Below are 19,515 nucleotides of genomic sequence, written 5' to 3'. Positions count from 1 at the left end.
GTGAGCTGTTTGGGGGCGGGGGAGGGGGGGAGGGGGGCGAACGGGAGGGGAAAGGGGGAGAGGAGAAGGGGAGGGCAGCCCTGAATTAGACTGTTGATAGCGTCCCTCGGAGGACTGCTATTAAGAGCACGCTATTCTGTACTTCTCTGCTGCAGAAGACAGAGTGATAGTCGTGTTACCACACAGCAGGTTGTAAATGCATGAGATTTTGCTCATCCCGGCTTGGAAATAAGAATAGGGAAAAGAGAGCAACTTGAATCAGAAGCTACTAGAAGAGCGTGCAGAGTTCTGCAGCAGTTTATATTTGTTCTTACATTTTGCCTTCTTCTAACTGGAAAACAGAGAGACTGGCATTTTTTAAACGGGCTCTTCCCATAATGGCATTCTTGTATTGTGTGGCCAGAGCTTGCACAGGAGGAAAGCAGGCTGCCGAATTTAGTCACTGATCTCTATTAGCTGTGGCCCAAGGCTATGCTGAGGTTTATATCCCATTTGTATTGTTGCAGCTCAAAAGAAGAATGTTCAGAGGATGACAAGTGTATTCTGAGTAGGTATGTTGTTTCATTTTCATGTGAAACCCATCTATTTTTTTTTTCCTGCTACGATTGGTCCGAAATCAGGTTAATAGGTACAGAATATAGTGCAGTGCTGCAGTATCCCTGTTAAGGTAAAACAATGGTAATGCAAGCTTAAAATAATTAAAAAACCAAACCAAAACAAAAAAAACCCCCAAACCCTAGCCGCTTTTATTAAATAAAGCTGCATTGTGTGGTATGCACAGTGCAGTCTTTAAAAAAAAAAAAAATGTACTGCAGTCAACGCTTTCCTAACGAGGTGGCACTATTGTTGAGTTAGAACGATAGAATCATCATATTGCTTTAGGGGACAGGAGGACTTAAAGGAGGTACCTTGCAGCCCTATTTTACAGATTGGAAGCATCGGTTTAAGGGCGCTGGCAGAATCGGGGGCTTGTTCTCCCGCGGCAGCCACTGCTGTGTCAGTACAGTGTGGAATGGAAGTCCTAGTTGGTAGTCTGTTATGGAAACGCTGTTTACTGTTATTGTAGTACCGTGGTGACAACATGCCATTGAAATGGAAAACGAGCTCTCCTGCTATCTGGAAATTCCCAGTTCCTGTGCTTAAAACATCCAGGTCAACTCCACTTTCTCCAGCATACATGTAAGTGAGAGAAAATAGGATATTAAAGTGGGATTTCATTCATGAATCAGCCTTGTGGCTAAAAAAAAGGGGCTAAAAATCCCAAAAAGCAACATCCAAAACCCCAGAAGATTAAAAACCTCAAGCTTGCTTACATTTGAATGGAGTGGCATGCTCACATTTTAGCATTGTTTTGTATTTCTAGGAGTTTATGTTTATTTTCATTTAAAGTGCTTAATAATGGTGATGTAGTTACTGATATGAAAGTCTAAAGGTTTATCTGTGGAATTGCAGAATGATCAACTTTTACATTGGTTGGATTTTGAATTTTTGTGTATCTGAAATACTTAAGATGACTTCTTTTGTGTGACGGCACAAAAAACTGCTGATGATAGATGTTGGTGTTGTGTTGAATATGGAAATGCTTTCTATAATTTTTTGATGAATTTGAAACATTCAGAGTTAACACATTGATCAGAAAATGTCTTTTAATCAAGACTTTTATACTTGAGTTGTTTATGAATATTAATAAGTTTGATATATCGTTCCCAGTTTCATAATTCGGGTTCTGAAGTATAAGCTTGAATTTGTGCAAATTATAGTTCTATGAATAGTTATTTATATACATGGAGTTGAGAAGTGTATTATACCAACGTCTATTTTAGAAATTTATTTTAAGTAAATATGTACTGGAATATATTGGGAAGTCTTTCTAGAATTTTTGAAAATCTCATTTTTTAAATTCGCAAAGTGGTGCTTTAACAACAAGATCTAAGAGATAATCATAAAATATTCTTCCAAAGCTACTGTCTGTGATTTTTGTTATTTTTATTTTTTGGTAGAGGAAGGAGTGAGGCAAAGCTGGACCTTTTTTTCCTTAATTATAATAAGAATAAATAAGAAAAGGTTTTGCGTCAAAGTCTGTCCTGTCAGTGTTCCCTTTAAAATATTTTTCAGTAGGTCAGATGTGGAAAATTTTTCCTGCTTTAGGCTCATTGTGTGTTTAGAAATCTGGTGAGTTGCCATTTTATTACTTAGTTTTTGTTTTACGTGAGGTTCAGATGCACAGTGGTATCTATCTGGTTCTTTGAAAGGCTTTTGGCCATAGAGGAAGTGTGCTGTGCTCTCGGTCCAAAAGAAGCAATTCCCTGGAAAGCAAGGAAAACATGAGGACATTTCAGAGTTAAATCTAATCATCATTTCTTTTTCAGATTATTTTTTATATTCCTTCTTAGAGATGCTTCTAGGTTATTTTTTTCTGGGTGTTAAACTACTTTTACTGTAAAGATAAAATATTAAGTTGTATTTGTAAAAGAAAAAAGAAAAAAATCAGCTCTATTTGTTTCTCAAAAGCTATATTTGTCCAAAGCACAAATTTCATGAAGGTGACAAGTTAATGGAGCTCCTCCAAATAATTTGAGAACATGAGATGTGCCTGTTGACTTTGTGTAGCTTAGCTGGTATGAAATGACCAAAGATTTACCAAAAACAACTTTATCATCAAAACAAAACAAAACAAAGCATACACACCCTAAACTAAAGTCAGGAGGTTACAATTAATATTGGTTACTATGATTCTAGTATTCCTACTGCATTTTACTCTCCAAAAGATCTATTTTACAGCTCCTATTGTAGCTGATTTGTCAGGTTTTAGAGATGGTTTAAAAAAATACTTACATTTTATTAATCCATACTAGCCACAAGCTCAAGCACAGCTCAATCACAACATCTTTAATGAATCACTTTCTGCCGTTTAAATCCTCACCTCTTGGACCTGATGATATGAGAGAATTGGTTTAGCTGAGAGAAGCCAGATAACATAGATCTTGCACCTAGGCGTTGATTACTGGTAGTACACATACATAGAATGGAAAAATAAATTTCAATAGGCCAGTGTTAGTCTGGACTATTTTGACATTGTGACGATCTATACGATCTATATTATTAAGTCGGCCTTCACTAATTTTTCTTTATAAATAAATGAATAAGGCATCTAAAATATTATATAAATATACACGGAGAAAATATGTTAAACATGGGAAAACAAGTCTAGCCTGGGGAGTTTCAATCATGTTTTAAAGACTTTTTTTTTTTTTAAACTCTTTTAGAATTCATTGCCTAGCTTGGCCAGAAACATAAAAATATGATGTTTAACATGTTGTTCTCATCAGTACTGCCTTATATTCCATAACACTTCTACACACACATGATATTTAAGTTTAGCATGGTTTTCACTCAAAACTTACAAAGACTAAGTTAGAATACTGAGTCAAGTAACATTATGTTTGCTCTCGCAATCCGTTGGCCCAGAAACATAGATTAAATGGCTCTTTCTGTCTTTTGGGTCTCAAGTCTTTGCATTGAAATGGAATAGTTAAATTCTGACTCTTGGATAGATTGTGACATTTTAGAATTTATCGATAAAATTATGTATAAACATTAAAAACACTATCTTGGATATGGAATGCTTTACTGTTAATATAAGCATCGTTTTTTTGCTTGTGTAGCATCAGTATTGGCTTGTAGTGTTTTCTCGTTATTTACTGTGATTTGTCGAATTCACATTATGTGACTTTCATTGAAGACTTGGGTACTTTTTCAAAGACTGAAATTTCAATATAAAGTATTTTGGGTTGTAGTAAAAATATGTTGTAGGAATGAAGCAAATATGGAAAAAATATAAAGGCTCCTTGTGATCTCTTTCTAGAACTCTGCCATTGATGCTGTGGATAGCGCAGTGCTGCTGTCCACTAGTGAAAGCTACAATAGAGAATGTTTTACTTACTGCAGACATTGAACAGAAAAGCTCTTCTTTTCCTTGTGGTTTTAAAGTCCAAGTTAAGCTTTCTTTCTGATTCTTTAGAACCTGAATGAGAGTTAAAGCCTTTCCATATTTTCAAGGCTTATTCATGATAAAGATAATTTTTAGGGAAATAGTTTCCGATATATATCATAAAGCACTCTTCAAGTTGTGTTTTCATATGATTCGGGAAGAGTGGAGTATCTTAAAGACAAAACAGTTCAGAAAATAATTGGGAAAATAATTCTTTGGCCTCCACATAGCTTTGTTGCCAAACATTACTTGGTCTTTATTGGGTGATATAGTCTTTCTTCAAGTTCACTTTTGGACACTTGCAAGGGCGGTGTGCCATCCATGTGGGATTCTGAAGGGGCTGTCTCAATTGAACTCTGAGTGATGTGTGTGTGTTACACTTTGTTCACCAGTAGGTTGAAGTTCAGCCTGAGCCTGAAGGAGGATCTCCTGGGCATTGTAAACTGAATTAGTAAAGATGCTGCTCCTGACAGGTGTGAACCATAGAAATTAACCTGTCGTTTTGCCTAAATTCACAAAGCTGAGAGGGCAGTCATTTCTAAGTGGTTTTCTGGTGTTATGGTATTCATTGTTTTCAAGCAACAGATGCTTCCTTCAGGCTGGTGTTACAGGGTTAATGTATCGTGAGATTCCAAGGACACACTGAAATACAATAGGATTAGCATTAGCCATCTTTTTGTCTTTTCTTCAGAAGCATTGAGTTTTGATACTAATGGTGTGGTGGTAAGGAGGAAGGCAATAAGAATTAACAGCACCATGTAACAGTGGATTCTAGTAAGATATACAGTGGGTGTGGAATGAGTGCTTGTGAATTAGACCTGTCCTTTCTTAGCCAATGCACTTGTATTCAGTTAGCATTCTGTTTACAGTTATTTTGTTTAATATGTAAAATACATTTTAGAGTAAAAGCCCATCACACCAGCGTTTATAGTCATTGTTTTTTATCATCTTGTCATTAAAATTCATTATCTAGATTTCCTAGAAAAGATTGTGCTTTACTTTATACACTTGTCAATAATTTATCTAGATTGATTCATCCGATATAAATGTTTCTTGTTTGTGGGTGAGTCAAAGGATAGACACAGTTAAAATAGGCATTTTCTAAATTTGATTGTGTTTTCTATCCCCTAAGATTGTCTCTTTTTTCTAATTTAGTGAATAAAGCACAACCTGGAAAATAAAACAAAACCTTAGGAATCTTTTTTATCTAGCAAGATACCCCTCAAATTGATATTCTCAAATTAGAAAAGAATATAATCAGTTAGATATTTTCAAAGTTACTGTATACATAAACTTCTGTTTGTGTCTGCTTAATTTGTTTTTACTACTTATGCTCAATCTAACAAAACTGTGTGGAAAAATAACACAAATAACACCTTAGAGCAATACAGTGTTCATCTGTAACTTTTGTAGCATGTTTCTTGGGACTTTCGGTTGTCTGAGCTTACAGAAGGGCTAGCTTAACACCTATTGATGGAAAACCGTGGAGATCGAAGTGACCGCAGAGGTCATTTAGAGAATCCATACCCCCTTTAAAGCAGGAATCCTTCCTGTAACACCTCTGAAAGATGCTGATACACATCCTCCTTGATCGCTGTCAGTGACAAAGAGCTCACTACCTCACCAAGGCAGCACCTTTCATTCCTGGACAGCTCTTGCTTGCATTGAGCAAAATTAATTCCTCCTGTCTTTTATCTCCTGTTCCCAGTGTGGCCTGCTGGAGCTGTGTAGAAAAATATTATTTTCTCAATTATGGACAAGCCTGGAAATCTTCTTTCTTGAACCGTTACTCATGTGACAAGTTTTCCAGACGGTTCACTCTGTTGGACATCACTCACCCAGATAGTTTTTGTTGTTGTTGTTGTTGTTGTTAGTCTTTTTATAAAATATTGCATCTGTGTCACTGTAGTGGCTTGGGTCACTGCTGTGGCGAAGGTTCAGTCCCTGGCCCGGGAACATCCAAAGTGCCATGGGAGCAGCCAAAAAAAAAAAAAAATTACATCTGCATGCGATAATCCTCACATGATCCGACTAGTAGAAGACACCTCTTTCCTTTCATACAGGCATTTTGCTTATCGTAAAGAGCCTAAGATTATACCTTTTTTAAAAATCATAGCATGGTGAATTGCAGTGTGCAACCTTCTTTTCGAAAGTTAACGACTAGATTGTGTGCTCTTCCTCTTGGCTACTTCAGATCTTCTCATCTGAGAATGTCTGACCTCTGCAAATGAAGTTAAAATTTTGTTTGAAAGCCTCTTATGTGTGTTTTTTAAAAGAGCTGTTGAAACCATTTCATGTAACTGAAGAATATTGCACACAGAAATTTGCAAGACGGAAAGCTAGTATTTCTGAGCTTTCAGAAATTTACAAGAATTTTACTTGTCAATAATTTATCTAGATGCATTGGTTTTTTTAATGCCGAAATGAGTGTTACTTCCAAGTACCCCTCAAAACATTTCCCCAGAGGGAAGAGAGGCGGAAATGCAAATCTTCAACCATCATGGGAAGTCTGGGGTTACTGAGAATTCTAAGGATTCCAGACATTCTGCTTGAAATTTAGAATATTTAGATGAGACCTAAGTAGGGCCAAGTTAGGGGGAGGGAGAAGAAAGAAGGAAGAGATAGGCAAGTATTCATATTAATGACTTCATTACTTGTGGTACAGAGTGAAGAATTATAAGCACAGTGCGTGCTGATATTGTAAATTGAAATGGTAGCCACGGTATATTGCTTTATTTCCTCAAGGCTGAGAAAGAGGTGGCATAAACGTGAGAATCAGTACATAAAGAAGTTACTGAGCAGTCCATTTTTGAGAGAGCTCAGTTATTTTCAATCACCTTGTGCATTGAGTTTATAATATTCAGAAGTTAACTCACTACCTATTATATGCCAGGCATAACTCTGCTGGGTGTTATGGAAATAGTTCTTGCAGTTATTCAAAATGACTCTTTTTGTCTTCCATCCTATCTCTATTCATAAACAATTAAATTGCTTCCTTTATTTTCTTCTGTGAAAATTCTGAACCAAGACAAACAGTTTAAATAACATTCTTGTTTACTATATGCTCAGTATTGATAATGGACTTAATGGCAGTAAAAACACCACAGAGGAGAAGTGTGTCGGGGCTGAGGAGCCATGCATTGGATTTAGATACCAGATTTCATATAAGATGCATATTCTTATTGTGATGATCATTTCCCAGTATATACAAGTATCGAATCATTATGTCGTACACCTGAAACTAATATCATGTATGTTAGTTATACGCCAATTTTTTTTAAAATGAAAGTACAGATTTCATAAGATGGAAAATGATAGTTTGTGTTTAAACTTGATAGTCACCTTTTTAAACAAGAAGTTGGACCGGGCTTAGATGCTTTATAGCACACAAGTGTGTATATTTTACCTTACAAGCATCAATAATTTGATCCCGGACTATATGATGTAATCTTAGTGAAAAATAATGTTGCCAATTATGGTAAAATATTTTCACTGGCATGACTATGATGAGGTACATGTTTTTACCCAGTTGCGCCACATTTATGGTATGGTTAAGACAGGAGCATGCCCAACCCATTGGACAATAATACTTCTTATGATATGGCTCAGTGGAGAAAGGAAGTAACATCCTTCCATTAGAAAAGTCTACATAAAAACAACTTTCCTACTCCCAAATCTGGCTTATACAACAGATATGGTAAATTTCGTATGAACCGTATTTATTTGCAATTTTAAAAAGTGTCCTGGTTTAGCACAGTTATATATAATACAGTTTAGAGAGTGTTGCTGTCAAAGTGCCAAGCACTTTGTAAACTGCCTCGCAAACACTCTCCAAGTCTTCTCCCTGTTTCACAGTAAGGGCACAGTGGTTCAGAGAAGTTCATTACCTTGCTCGATGTTACACATCAAGTAAGAGGTGAAATGAGAATTCAAATGCAGGTCTGCTTGATTTCAAAGATCTTAACTTCTCCAATGCCTTTTTGTTTGTATAGACTTGCTTGCTAGGATTAGAAGAACAAAGAAATAAAAAAAAACAAGATTTTTTTTTTTGTCTTTTTGCCTTTTCTAGGGCTGCACCGGCGGCATGTGGAGGTTCCCGAGCTAGGGGTCGAATCAGAGCTGTAGCCACCGGCCTACACCACAGCCACAGCAACGCGGGATCCGAGCCGCATCTGCCACCTACACCACAGCTCATGGCAACGCCAGATCCTTAACCCACTGAGCAAGACCAGGGATCGAACCCGCAACCTCATGGTTCCTAGTCGTATTCGTTCACCACTGCGTCACGACGGGAACTCCAGATGAACTTTTTTGCACTGGCAGTGGTATAGGGAGAAGTTTGCTTTATTTTGTGGTACTGTCAAGTAGTGAAGTTGCAGAAAAATACTGGGGCACTGATCTCTACTTGTTGATATGATATCGGGATTAACCTCAGTGTTTCCTATTTTATTTTGAAGAACTCTTCTACCTTCACTGGCCACCCACCTTTTCCCTCTTGGTGATTAACTGTCACTGACAGTGCTGTAGCAGTGTACCCTGTTTAGCACAGTCCTAGGGTACTACCCAGTCTGTATGTTTAGTACTTCCTTATGGACATCACTGTCCCATTGCTGAATTGTGTGCAAGCACTCAAAAAACCCTCCATGTGTGAGTTTTCTATTGCTGCCATAACAAATTGCTGCAAACTGATGGTTTAAAATATCACAAGTGGATAATCTTGTAGTTTTTTAGGACGGAAGTCTGGGATGGGTCTCCCTGGCTACCATCAAGGTGTTGGCAGGGCTGTGTTTACTTCTGAGGCTCTGGGGAGTGTGCATTTCCTTCTCCTTTGGATCAGTGACAGAGTTCAGTTCTTTGCCAGTTATAGGACCACCAAAGTCCCCATCTTCCTGCTGGCTGTAAGCCAAGGGTTGATCTCAGCTTCTGGAGGCCGCCAGCATGTGTTGGCTTCTGGCTCCCTTCCTCCATCTTCAGCGCCAGCAATGGCAATGGTTTTTTCGTTTTGTTTTGTTTTTCTTTTGTCTTTTTTGGGGTCGCACCTGTGGCATATGGAGGTTCCCAGGCTAGGGGTCTAATCGGAACTGTAGCCACCAGCCTACACCACAGCCACAGCAACGCCAGATCCTTAACCCACTGAGCAAGGGATCAAACCCACAACCTCATGGTTCCTAGTCGGATTTGTTCCGCTGCACCACAGTGGGAGCTCCTGGCAACAGTCTTCTGCACATCTCTCTCTCTCTCTGACCCACTCTTCAGCCTTTCTTTTCCACCTTTCAGGACTCATGTGATTAGATTGGAAAGTGCAGAGGCTTGACTGAGTTTTTTATTTAAAAGGCTTGAATACTGTATTTTAGAACACTTAACACTTGGAGAATGAAACCCTGTGAGAATGATAGAGTGGCGAGCTCAAGTGAGTGTTTGTGGGCAACTGGGCCAAACTGGTGCCTATGCCATCACCCTGTCCTTCCTCTCTCCCCTGCTTCCCTCCCACTTGAAAGTCTCACCGAAGGCATCTCTCCAAATTCTAAATGACCTTTGCTCATTTACAGCTTGCCCTGTAACATCTTCTATTTTCAGTTTGTTTTTTGGTTTCAAAAATACAGTGCTTTTCACTGATCAGTGAGATTAGAACCTGACATCTTAAAAAGAGCATAAGGATCTTATTCAGGGTTCTTTAAATCCAAGAGCTAGGAGGAACCTTAGTGAGTACTCTTTGTCATGCCACTATATCTTGAAAGAGAATGTGACATTTCTGTCACTTTTCCTCCATCTATGTACATTTGTATTTGATTTTTTAACCCAGTTTGGTTTTTTTGGTTGTTTTTTTTTTTTTTTAAACCATGCTCAGGGCATGAGGAAGTTCCTGGGCAAGGAATCAAACCTGTGCCACAGCAGTGACAACACTGGATGCTTATCACCAGGGACAAGGACACCAGGGAACTCTGAGTTAAGCCAGTTCTTAATTTAGATTTCCTTTTTATTATTTTATCCTCTTTCATCAACTGTATTACAAATTAATGTTAAAAGCCAATTTACTATAAAAACCTCAACTGGATTTCTCTTTATAGAAAGAGATTTTTCTCTTGCCCTACACTGAACCATGTTCCTAATTAACTCACAGTTTGATCTAGCTTTAGTTTGGATGGACCTGCAAAATATTTGAAATAGAATTTTGAAAAGTGTCTGGATGTTCTAGGTTGTAAATAGATTATCCAATAGATAATCCCTTAGCATCACCAAATTGAAGCAATTTTCAGTCATTATGAACACTTTGCTACAAAGGACTGCGTATGTAATCATTTCAGAATGATTCACAGCTAAACAAGAGTTCGTGGAACCGGAACCAAAATTTTCATCTTAAGCAGACTGGTGACCTGGCTCATTAGCTTGTAGGCTTGTTGCTCAAGTATATGGATAGATGCAATTAGAGAGTCTTTCTTCCAAAGGATGTGACACAGCATCACATCGTCATGTGTTTTGGCTTTCCTTCACATAATTATAATTGAAGGTTATATTTTTGAATAATGGATATTGTTTGATTGCTGATCCAGCTCTGCAGATAGCCTGATCTAAGATGAATAATCCTTTAAAATAAAGTAACAGTAAGGAAAGTTGATGTTATTTATTTGTTCATTTTGTGCTTCTCTGCTAAATAAGAGCTGATACACTTCTGTACCAGGGAGCAAAGTTTGCAGTAGTTTTATTACTATGGTTTATATGAATTTTACAACACGGTATTTGTTAGTAGATAATGTTGAGAATTTATTATTGTTAGATCTTTTAGTCCTTTGGAAAGCAATTACATTTTTTTGCTATGATCTCTTTGCAAGCAAGGATCCTGCCTGCTCTTTGTTTACCTGTCTCCTAGTACAGTGCCTGGCAGATAGCACAGGCTCAAATGTTGAGTCAATGAATGAATTTAGAGAGAGCAGTTTTTAGGTCTGTAGCCTTGTACAAATTATTTCAGTTAAAGAGTGTTTCAATCTTCATCTAATACATCATCATCTTGTTAGAGAGTAAGTTACAGCTCTCTTTCCTACGAAAAGAACTAATCCAAAATCCTGATTCTGTTCCTTGCTTGCTGATAAATACCGTGATGCTGGCACAGACTGAAAGTAATTTTAGTTGAAGCAATTTACCAGTGACCAGAATACTTTAGTCATGGTTCATCAAATTGTAATTTGATAAAGAAAGTAAGATTATAATCTCCTCCAAGACAGCAACTACTCTCTAAGTTAAGAGTTATCTGACTTATTTTCACATGTCTTTTACCATGATGGAGAAAACTATTTTAGATGAATTTATAGTTTAAAGCTAGTATGGTGGCACTTAAATGATAATGCGTTTTCTGTGTATAGTTTGGAAAAAGGAATGGCTGACTAGGAGAAAAGGAAATCTGACTAGAGTTTAGGAGAAATAAATTTAAAATTAGTACTCAAAAAAAAATCCATATTTACTTATGTGGATTTACAATGTTCTGAAGTATTTTATACGTAAAAGGGATAAAGCTAGTTGCAAAGGCCTAGCAGATAATAAATTTAAATTATATTTTTCTTCCTACCAAAAATATTTTAAGTAAATGCTTTTATACATTACTTGGTTAAGAAAAAAAAAAAAGGCATAGCTGTTCCTATATATGAAAATGACATATTCTGAATCAAAACCATTGAGAATCTGTAAATAAATTTGGATTTATATTTATCCTCAAATCATTACACATATATTTATCTTGAATTATGTGCTGGAATGTGCAAATAGTTAAGGAGAGCTAATCCCAGGCTTGAATCCAAGAGTGTAGCATTTGTTTTTTGTTCAGCAAGTGGTGAGGAGTCATTGAATACTTTTGAGCAAGGAAGTGACTTTCAGAGCTATAAATACAAGCACAGTATGTGAAGAAGCCATACGGTAACAAATATGCAATTTATGTTAATCACCAAATCCAAGTAAGAAGAAATAGATACCAGAAGTATGGCAGAGGCAGTGGGAGTGGAGATGCGATGAAAGATAGACTCATATTAGAGATATTCAGTCATACTTTGTCAGTTGCCTGGACCTAGGAAATGGAGAAGAGTCAGGAGTCAAGAAATGACTGAAATATTTCGATGCTAACAATTTTCTTTTAGAATCCAGAATATCCTCTCTATGTCTCTCTTGAGTGCCTGGCCATCTAGATATAGTTGAGATTCCTGAACTTCCTTGTGACTGACCAAACTTCCAGGAATGATCATTAAGAACTATGTAATCAAATTCATTTCCATTGAGAGCACCTTGAAATCAGCCCATTTTCTCCTTAAAGCACGATCTACAAAAAGATTGGATTTTGGAGATTTTTAAATGCCTTATTGCTTCAAGCATTAGCTGTTGTAGATAGGGTGAGTTGAGGGGAGTGGCTTTTACACTAGCATCTTCCAACTAGCTGGGCACACTTTTGGCACCTTGACCCTGCTGTCCTCATCTACTTCTGAGAGTCAGGAATGATAAATTGGGGTATGAAACACTGGTTTAAAGAACTGTGTGGGAGTTCCCATGGTGGCTCAGTGGGTTAAGAACTCAACATAGTGTCCGAGAAGATGCAGGTTCGATTCTTGGCCTTGCTCAGTGGGTTAAGGATCTGGCGTGGCTGCAAGATGCGGCTTGGACCCTTTGTGGCTGTGGCTGTGGCTGTGGCGTAGGCCACAGCTGCGGCTCTGACTTGACCCTCAGCCTGGAAACTTTCATATGTGGCAAGTATGGCGGTAAAAAGAAAATTAAAAAAAAATACATAAATAGAGGACCATGTGAAAGGAAGGAAAAGAGTGCTTCCCGCTTGCTTAATGTCCCTCTGTCCTGTTTGTCTCAGATTGAGGCAGGGCTTCCTTCCTGCTCCACAATTCATAGACCGCTTCTACAAAACACATGCACACACAGTCTAAAAATGCTCCAGTCAGCTTCTATTTAAGATTTCCAGAATTCCCATCATGGCTCCGTGGTTAACGAATCTGACTAGCATCCATGAGGACCCAGGTTTGATCCCTGGCCTTGCTCAGTGGGTTATGGATCCGGTGTTGCTGTGAGCGGTGGTGTAGGTCACAGACATGGCTTGGATCCTGTGTTGCTGTGGCTGTGGTGTAGGCCAGCAGCTGTGGCTCTGATTAGACCCCTAGCCTGGGAACCTCCATATGCTGCGGGTGTGGCCCTAAAAAGAGCAAAAAAAAAAAAGATTCCCACTAAGATGACTGGGAAATGTAATGCCTGATGCCCTGTCATATTGTTTAAATGATATCGTCCACCTCTACCCTCCTTGAGTTCCACCCAAAAACACAAACTCTCTTGAAGCCAGAGGCCATAAAGTTCCTAAAAAGAAACACCTTTCCCCCAAAGTGGCAAACTCCCTGATGAATTACAATTTGCATCTATGCCCTCAAAAAAAAAAAAAATGATAACCAATCTGTATCCCAGGAAATCATCACCATTTTTATGAAGCATATTTAGTATTTGGGCTCAACAGTAGTCATGGGACATAACTGCTTTGTCCAAAGGACTTTTTCTTTAATGTTGCTGCACTGTGTACAAAATCTTATAAAAGTATTTTTGTAGAGCAATTTTTGTTACATTAGCAGAGCTGTCTGTAGCCAGATCATGAAATTGCCTTGTGATATTGAACTACATGTGATAGTGGTCTTAGTTAAAATAGTTTTCTGGGACTGTAGTGAAATAGAGGCTCCTTAATGGCATTTTAGGAGAAAAATCAGTAGCCATGTCTACATTTCTGCTCGTAGAACATGATGCTTGAATGTGTACATAGGTGAATGGGCTTTAAGTGACAGTAAAGATTTTTTTCGTCTCTTAGCAACCCGAGAACTTAAAGTCATGAATGATTATGTTTCTTTATTCTAAGCATAGTACAATAGGGATAACTTTAAGTCTTATAGCAAAGTTCTATTTGAAAATACCTGAAGGGTGAGACAAATATATGTAAAATGTAAAATAATTTTAATATCAAAAAATGTACTAAAATTAGACTTTTTGCTTCTCTAAGCTCCGTGTCTAAGATAAGCTTGAGGAAACTATCCTTAGTGCCATTCCCAGACTCTTTAGGTTAAGAGTCTCTCTTCTGATATTTCTTTTTATATTACCTTCTCCTGCCTTAAAAATATTGGCTGTCATATTAAAGCATTGGTTTGATTAAATCATATTAAACATATTAAAGTGATTGATTTGGTATATTCATTGAAATAATTAGAAATGCCTCTAGGTCACTGCAAAATCAAGGTTTAGATTTGTTACATTTATTACAGGCTTTGAAGATAGAATCAGTGGGACTCATAGGGCTGCCAGTTTTAATTCTTAAAACATGGAGTGCAATTGGTTATTACTTTTAAGTTTGAAAGTCTTACTTTTTGTTTTTTATCATGTTTCCTTTTAAAAGAGGAATAAACATTCCCTTAAGACCTGGTCATGAATTATTGACTTTGTGAAGTTGAATATAACTAGGAAATTCAGAAAAGACAAAAAAGGATTGGATTTTTACCATTCGATTAATGATTCTCCTGTTCCCAAAGAGATTTGTCTTAGTGATTTCTAATTGGTTTTGAGTTTGTGGAATCTGCCTTTATAATAAACTCTAAAATTGGATAACTTGGATGTTTGAATATTGAATAAACTGAAATTTTAGGCAGGTGAAAGCCCGATTCTTTAATAATATGCTTTTCCATTGAAACGCACCGTAGCACAATAGTCAAATTTCAGAGTTGGTAAGTTAGAGATAATAGGAGTAAAATGACACCTTGGTTAATAAAAATCCTCTGGGAGCAAAAAGCTCCTTTATAGAAAGTTGGCCTGGGTGTTGGAGCTCCCATTCCAGTCTCTTCTTTTGGGGATTAAAGAAGGAGAAGGCATCTTCCCTGCCTCAGGTATAGACTTCTCAATGGCAGGGCTGGTGCTGTCTCCTGGTGCCGGGGGCAGCGGGGAAGGACGGGACTACATGGCATCCTTTCAGAGGGCTCATGCTCCTCCAGGGGATTACAACTATTTCCTCTGTGCCCTGGGAAGGGGCTGTTGCTGGTGATGGGGGTGCATGCTCTTATCCCCAGTCCACATGTCCATGTTGCCATCTCCCTCCCACCACTACTGCTGTGTCCTTTCTCACCTTGCATGACTTCTTAAGGCAAGAGAGCTTCAACTTAGTCTTAGCTAGTAGGTAGGGAACCAGCATTTAGAATCAATTTTTTAAAAATCGAAGCATAATTGATTTACAATGTTACGTTAGTTGCAGGTAGAACTCATTCTTTTCCTTACTCATTTATTTCTAATTTAGGTACCTAACTATCTACTGACCTGTCTTTCTATTTATCTATCTGTATCTTTCATCAAAATATTAAGAGAAATGTAATAGCTTATAAACCAAGCTTCTGAACAGAAGAATTTTCTAGTCTGGATGCATGAGACTTGATGTAGTTTAACTGGTATTTGAATTTTAAAAGATGAAGGAAGACTAAAGTTTTGAAATATGGTAGATAGAGGGAGCACTCATTAATCTTAAAGTGTTTCAGGGACAGGATTGAGATATTCAATGCAGATGTTTTATGGTTTGGGTAATTAACTTTCATCCTGTTAGAGTGGAGTATCATTTGTCATTCCATTTATTTCGCCCAATTCCCTCATCTGTGTCAGAGTGATTTTTCTGTGATTGTGATGGGTGGCTTTGGAATTCAGAATCCGTTCTTTTAAATGTTGATATGGGTAATGTCAAGTTCTCCCTGAATTTTTTTTTTGTCTTTTTTGTTTTTTTTTTTAATCAGGGGTATAGATGATTCACAATTTTGTAGTAGGTTCAGGTTTACAGCAAGATGAATCAGTTATACATATATCTGTTCTTTCTTCCCATATAGGCTATTACAAAACAACATTGAGTAGACCTCCCTGTGTAGGTCCTCGTTAGTTTATTTTTTGGTTTTTAGGCTTGGCAGATTGGGAACAATGTGGACTCTGGAATCAGACTCAGGTTCAAATCATAGTTACCAGACTCATGGTGAAGCCTTAAACTCTCTGAGCTTCAGTTTCCTGTCTTTAAAATGGGATTTTTATGAGGATTAAGTGGCGCAGAGAACATGTCTGGCACACTGCCTCGTACACAGCAGGTGTTGGATAGACGATCCCATTTATGTTAAAACTGACATCAGCTATTTGTTAATGTGATTTTATTTTAAATGTGACAGACGTTTGCATATAAAGAAGCTTCTTTACTTTGGAAAATCACTTTACAGTCTGACCTGATCACCTTGAACTTTTTTTCCTCTTTTATGGGTTCCGATATTGCTGCAGCAGAAAAAGCCTCGGAAAAATTATTTTAGATCATCTATGCTAAAGATTTCCATTAGCAAATTTATTGCAAGTTGACAATGATGTGCTTGTATTTATGTCATTAAAAAATACAAATAACTACCCACACCTTTATCTTTCTTGACTCCTTTCAGGCAAGCACCTTGTTAAGGAGGTACATTCTGCATTGTTTCTTAAACAGTGATTAATTCATGCCTTCTAAGAGAAGTTGCTAGGATATTTATAATTTCCTTGTGCAATGATACCATAAATGACATTTTAGTTGGGACATGTCTTTAAATATTTTAGGTTTTAAGGTGTTTTTATTTTAAAGAAAATACCAAGCTTATTATATATATATATATATTACCTTCCTTCATGAATTGGACAGTTTCTTATTTTTATTTTTATTTTATTTATTTATTGTTTTGTCTTTTGTCTTTTTAGGGCTGCACCTGTGGCCTATGGAGGATCCCAGGCTAGGGGTCTAATTGGAGCTGTAGCTGCCGGCCTACCCCACAGCCACGGCAATGCGGGATCCAAGCTGCGTCTTCAACCTGCATCACAGCTCACTGCAGTGCTGGATACTTAACCCACTGAGTGAGGTCAGGGATTGAACCCACATCCTCGTGGATACTAGTCGGGTTCATTAACCACTGAGCCATGACGGGAACGCCAATTTCTTATTTTTAAAAACACTTTCCCTCCTTTTTTTTTTTTTTTTTGTTTTCTTAATGGAAGTTGAGAGAGAGAAAGAGAGAGAGAGAGAGAGAGAGTGTGTGTGTGTGTGTGTGTGTGTGTGTGTGTGTGTGTGTGTGTGATGATTCAGTTTTTGATGGGGGGTGAAGGAGAGTCGAGTCTAAATTTTTGAGGTAGAAAGGTTTTTAATATCTTTAGAATTCAATGTAGAATGCATACTTGGAAACTGTAGAAAAATCAATGGGAAATGGCTAATACCAAGTTTTTAATTTCTTTCTCATGGGGGAAGGAAATACCTTGACGGATTTAGCACTCAAATTCAAATGAACATGAGAACAGGTGGCTACATTTTCCCCCCACCTGCCAATGCAACTTTATGGCAAGAAATGTTTCATTTAACAAATGCTGCTGCTAGCAGACACTTCTCTGTTTCAGAGCAGAAAAACAAATGGTGGGGGGGGGGGGGCTGTTCTTTGAGGAAAGCCTTTCTCTTGATTTTCTTTTTAAATTGTGAGTGTGAGAAATACATATTTTATTTTTCTGAGGCACGGGTGCTGGAAAGCCTGAGACAGTGCCTTGATTAACCAACCTGCTGCTTTGTGTTGCTATACCATTCATGGCTTCTATTTTTGTTTTTAGTTTTGTTTTCTCTTATTATTGTTGCTGTTCTTGCTCACCAACCCACGGGTGCCGACTTTCAGTTCTCATATTATTATTACTCTGGGAAATTGTAGTACTTCAATAATACTTGTGACACTAACTCATAAACCCCTGTTCTTTTGTTACAGTGGAATTAGGTTATTAGAATTACATTCATTGTTAGGTTTAACCACTTTGTAATGTAATAGTCACAAGCAAGAAGAAATGGTATGAAACTGATCGGGAACGAAAGACAGAAAAGTTAAAAAGTGGTGACTTTTACGTTTCTGTTTTTTTTCTCTGATTCATTGATTTTTTTTCCCCCCTCAGAAATTAAAACCAATATGGGAAAGTAAAGGGAACCTATTCTGAGAGTGTTGGGCAGTGCATTTTTTCTGCAAGTACATATATCCTATTAGCATGTTTTATTTATAGCACTGTTAATGCGCTGTTCTTCATTTGCAAGGAGTTAACATGCCAGTGCATGGGTTGACGCATATGTGGAACAAACATCTCCACAAAGAAAAGTCGAGTGATGCTGACTCACAGACATTGAAAAACTTATGGTCTCCAGAGGAGACAGTTTGGGGGGTGGGGGGATGTGCCTGCGTTGTGGGATGGAAATCCTGTGAAATTGGATTGTGATGATCATTATGCAACTACAGATGTGATAAATTCATTTGAGTAATAAAAAAACAAAAAAGAAAAAAAAGAAAAGTTGAATGTTTTCATGGTAATAATTTCAAAAAGCACTAAAATGCCCCTTTGACAATGAAATTTGACCTCACCTGGCTTTCTTTATAACATGAACCAGTGCTTGCAGTGATAGAAACCAAGAGATCAGGATGTACATTTGATAATTGATCAAGTCAATACCTCATTTTTTTAAATGTGGAAGTACTCACTTCACTGAGTTTGGGGGAAATGTTTTTAGTATGGAGATTTATGGGTGTTCTAAGACTGTTTTGAGGCTTTGGAGACAAACAATGTGACTGAGAGATACTCTTTCCTTCCCATATGGCATCCAACAAACCCAACTGCTCTAGTGAATTCCAAGTGTATGGTTCTTATAGAACATCTACCAAACTATTACCTCTACAGAACTACGCATTGTAGAAAGCATATTTGAACCGGATTGACAGACCAGACCACTCTTGCTACAGCCCACCTACCACTAATACACAATCGTTCCCATTGTGGCTCAGTGCTTAACGAACCCGACTAGGAACCATAAGGTTGCAGGTTTGATCCCTGGCCTCGCTCAGTGGGTTAAGGATCCGGTGTTGCTGGGAGCTGTGGTGTAGGTTACAGACACGGCTCAGATCTGATGTTGCTGTGGCTGTGGTGTAGGCCGGCTCTGATTTGACCCCTAGCCTGGGAACCTCCATATGCTGCGGGTGTGGCCCTTAAAAAAAAAAAAAAAAAAAGCACAATCCTTTATTGTCATGGTGTTCAATATAAAAAGGAAAGGAATTTGTACATTTGATGATTTTAAATTTTTCATTAAACAATCCATTGAGTGAATAGTACCACGCAGATGGCTGAGGCTTAACACACATTTGCACTAGCAATTTTTTAATTAAATTTTATTAGAGTGGAGTTGATTTACAATGTTGTGTTAGTTTCAGGGGTACAGCAATGTGAATCATTTATACATATACATATATCCATTCCTTTTCAAATTCTTTTCCCATATAGGTCATTACATAGTATTGAGTAGATTTCCCTGTGCTATATGGTAGATCCTCGTTATTCATTCCGTATATACTAGTGTGTAGTAGCAATTTTGAGAGTATATCTTCTAATCTACTGTTTGATAAGTTTACAGGTTTGCTTTAATTTGCATAATCTGGAATACTAATGAGGCTGAACATTTTTTCTTTTTT

The 19,515-nt window shown here is 37.6% G+C and overlaps 1 protein-coding gene across 3 annotated transcripts in view; it reads left to right on the top strand.

Moving 5' to 3' along the window:
- KLHL13 (kelch like family member 13) overlaps positions 1–19,515 on the top strand; it is a 204,436-nt gene that overhangs the window by 134,329 nt on the left and 50,592 nt on the right. Inside the window, exon 1 of one of the 3 annotated variants that reach the window (XM_047765098.1) lies at positions 862–1,179. The exons of the other annotated variants lie outside the window; for them this stretch is intronic. Within the exon in view, the coding sequence (XP_047621054.1) occupies positions 1,082–1,179 (98 nt within the window). The 5' untranslated portion in view covers positions 862–1,081. Of the gene's footprint in view, positions 1–861; positions 1,180–19,515 lie in introns of those variants that run through there. 3 annotated transcript variants of the gene reach the window in all.

This window comes from Phacochoerus africanus, chromosome X (genome assembly GCF_016906955.1).
Source record: "Phacochoerus africanus isolate WHEZ1 chromosome X, ROS_Pafr_v1, whole genome shotgun sequence".
Lineage (NCBI taxonomy): Eukaryota > Metazoa > Chordata > Mammalia > Artiodactyla > Suidae > Phacochoerus > Phacochoerus africanus.
Note: the sequence above shows the minus strand (reverse complement) of the source record. Positions and strands in the feature narration are given on the sequence as shown.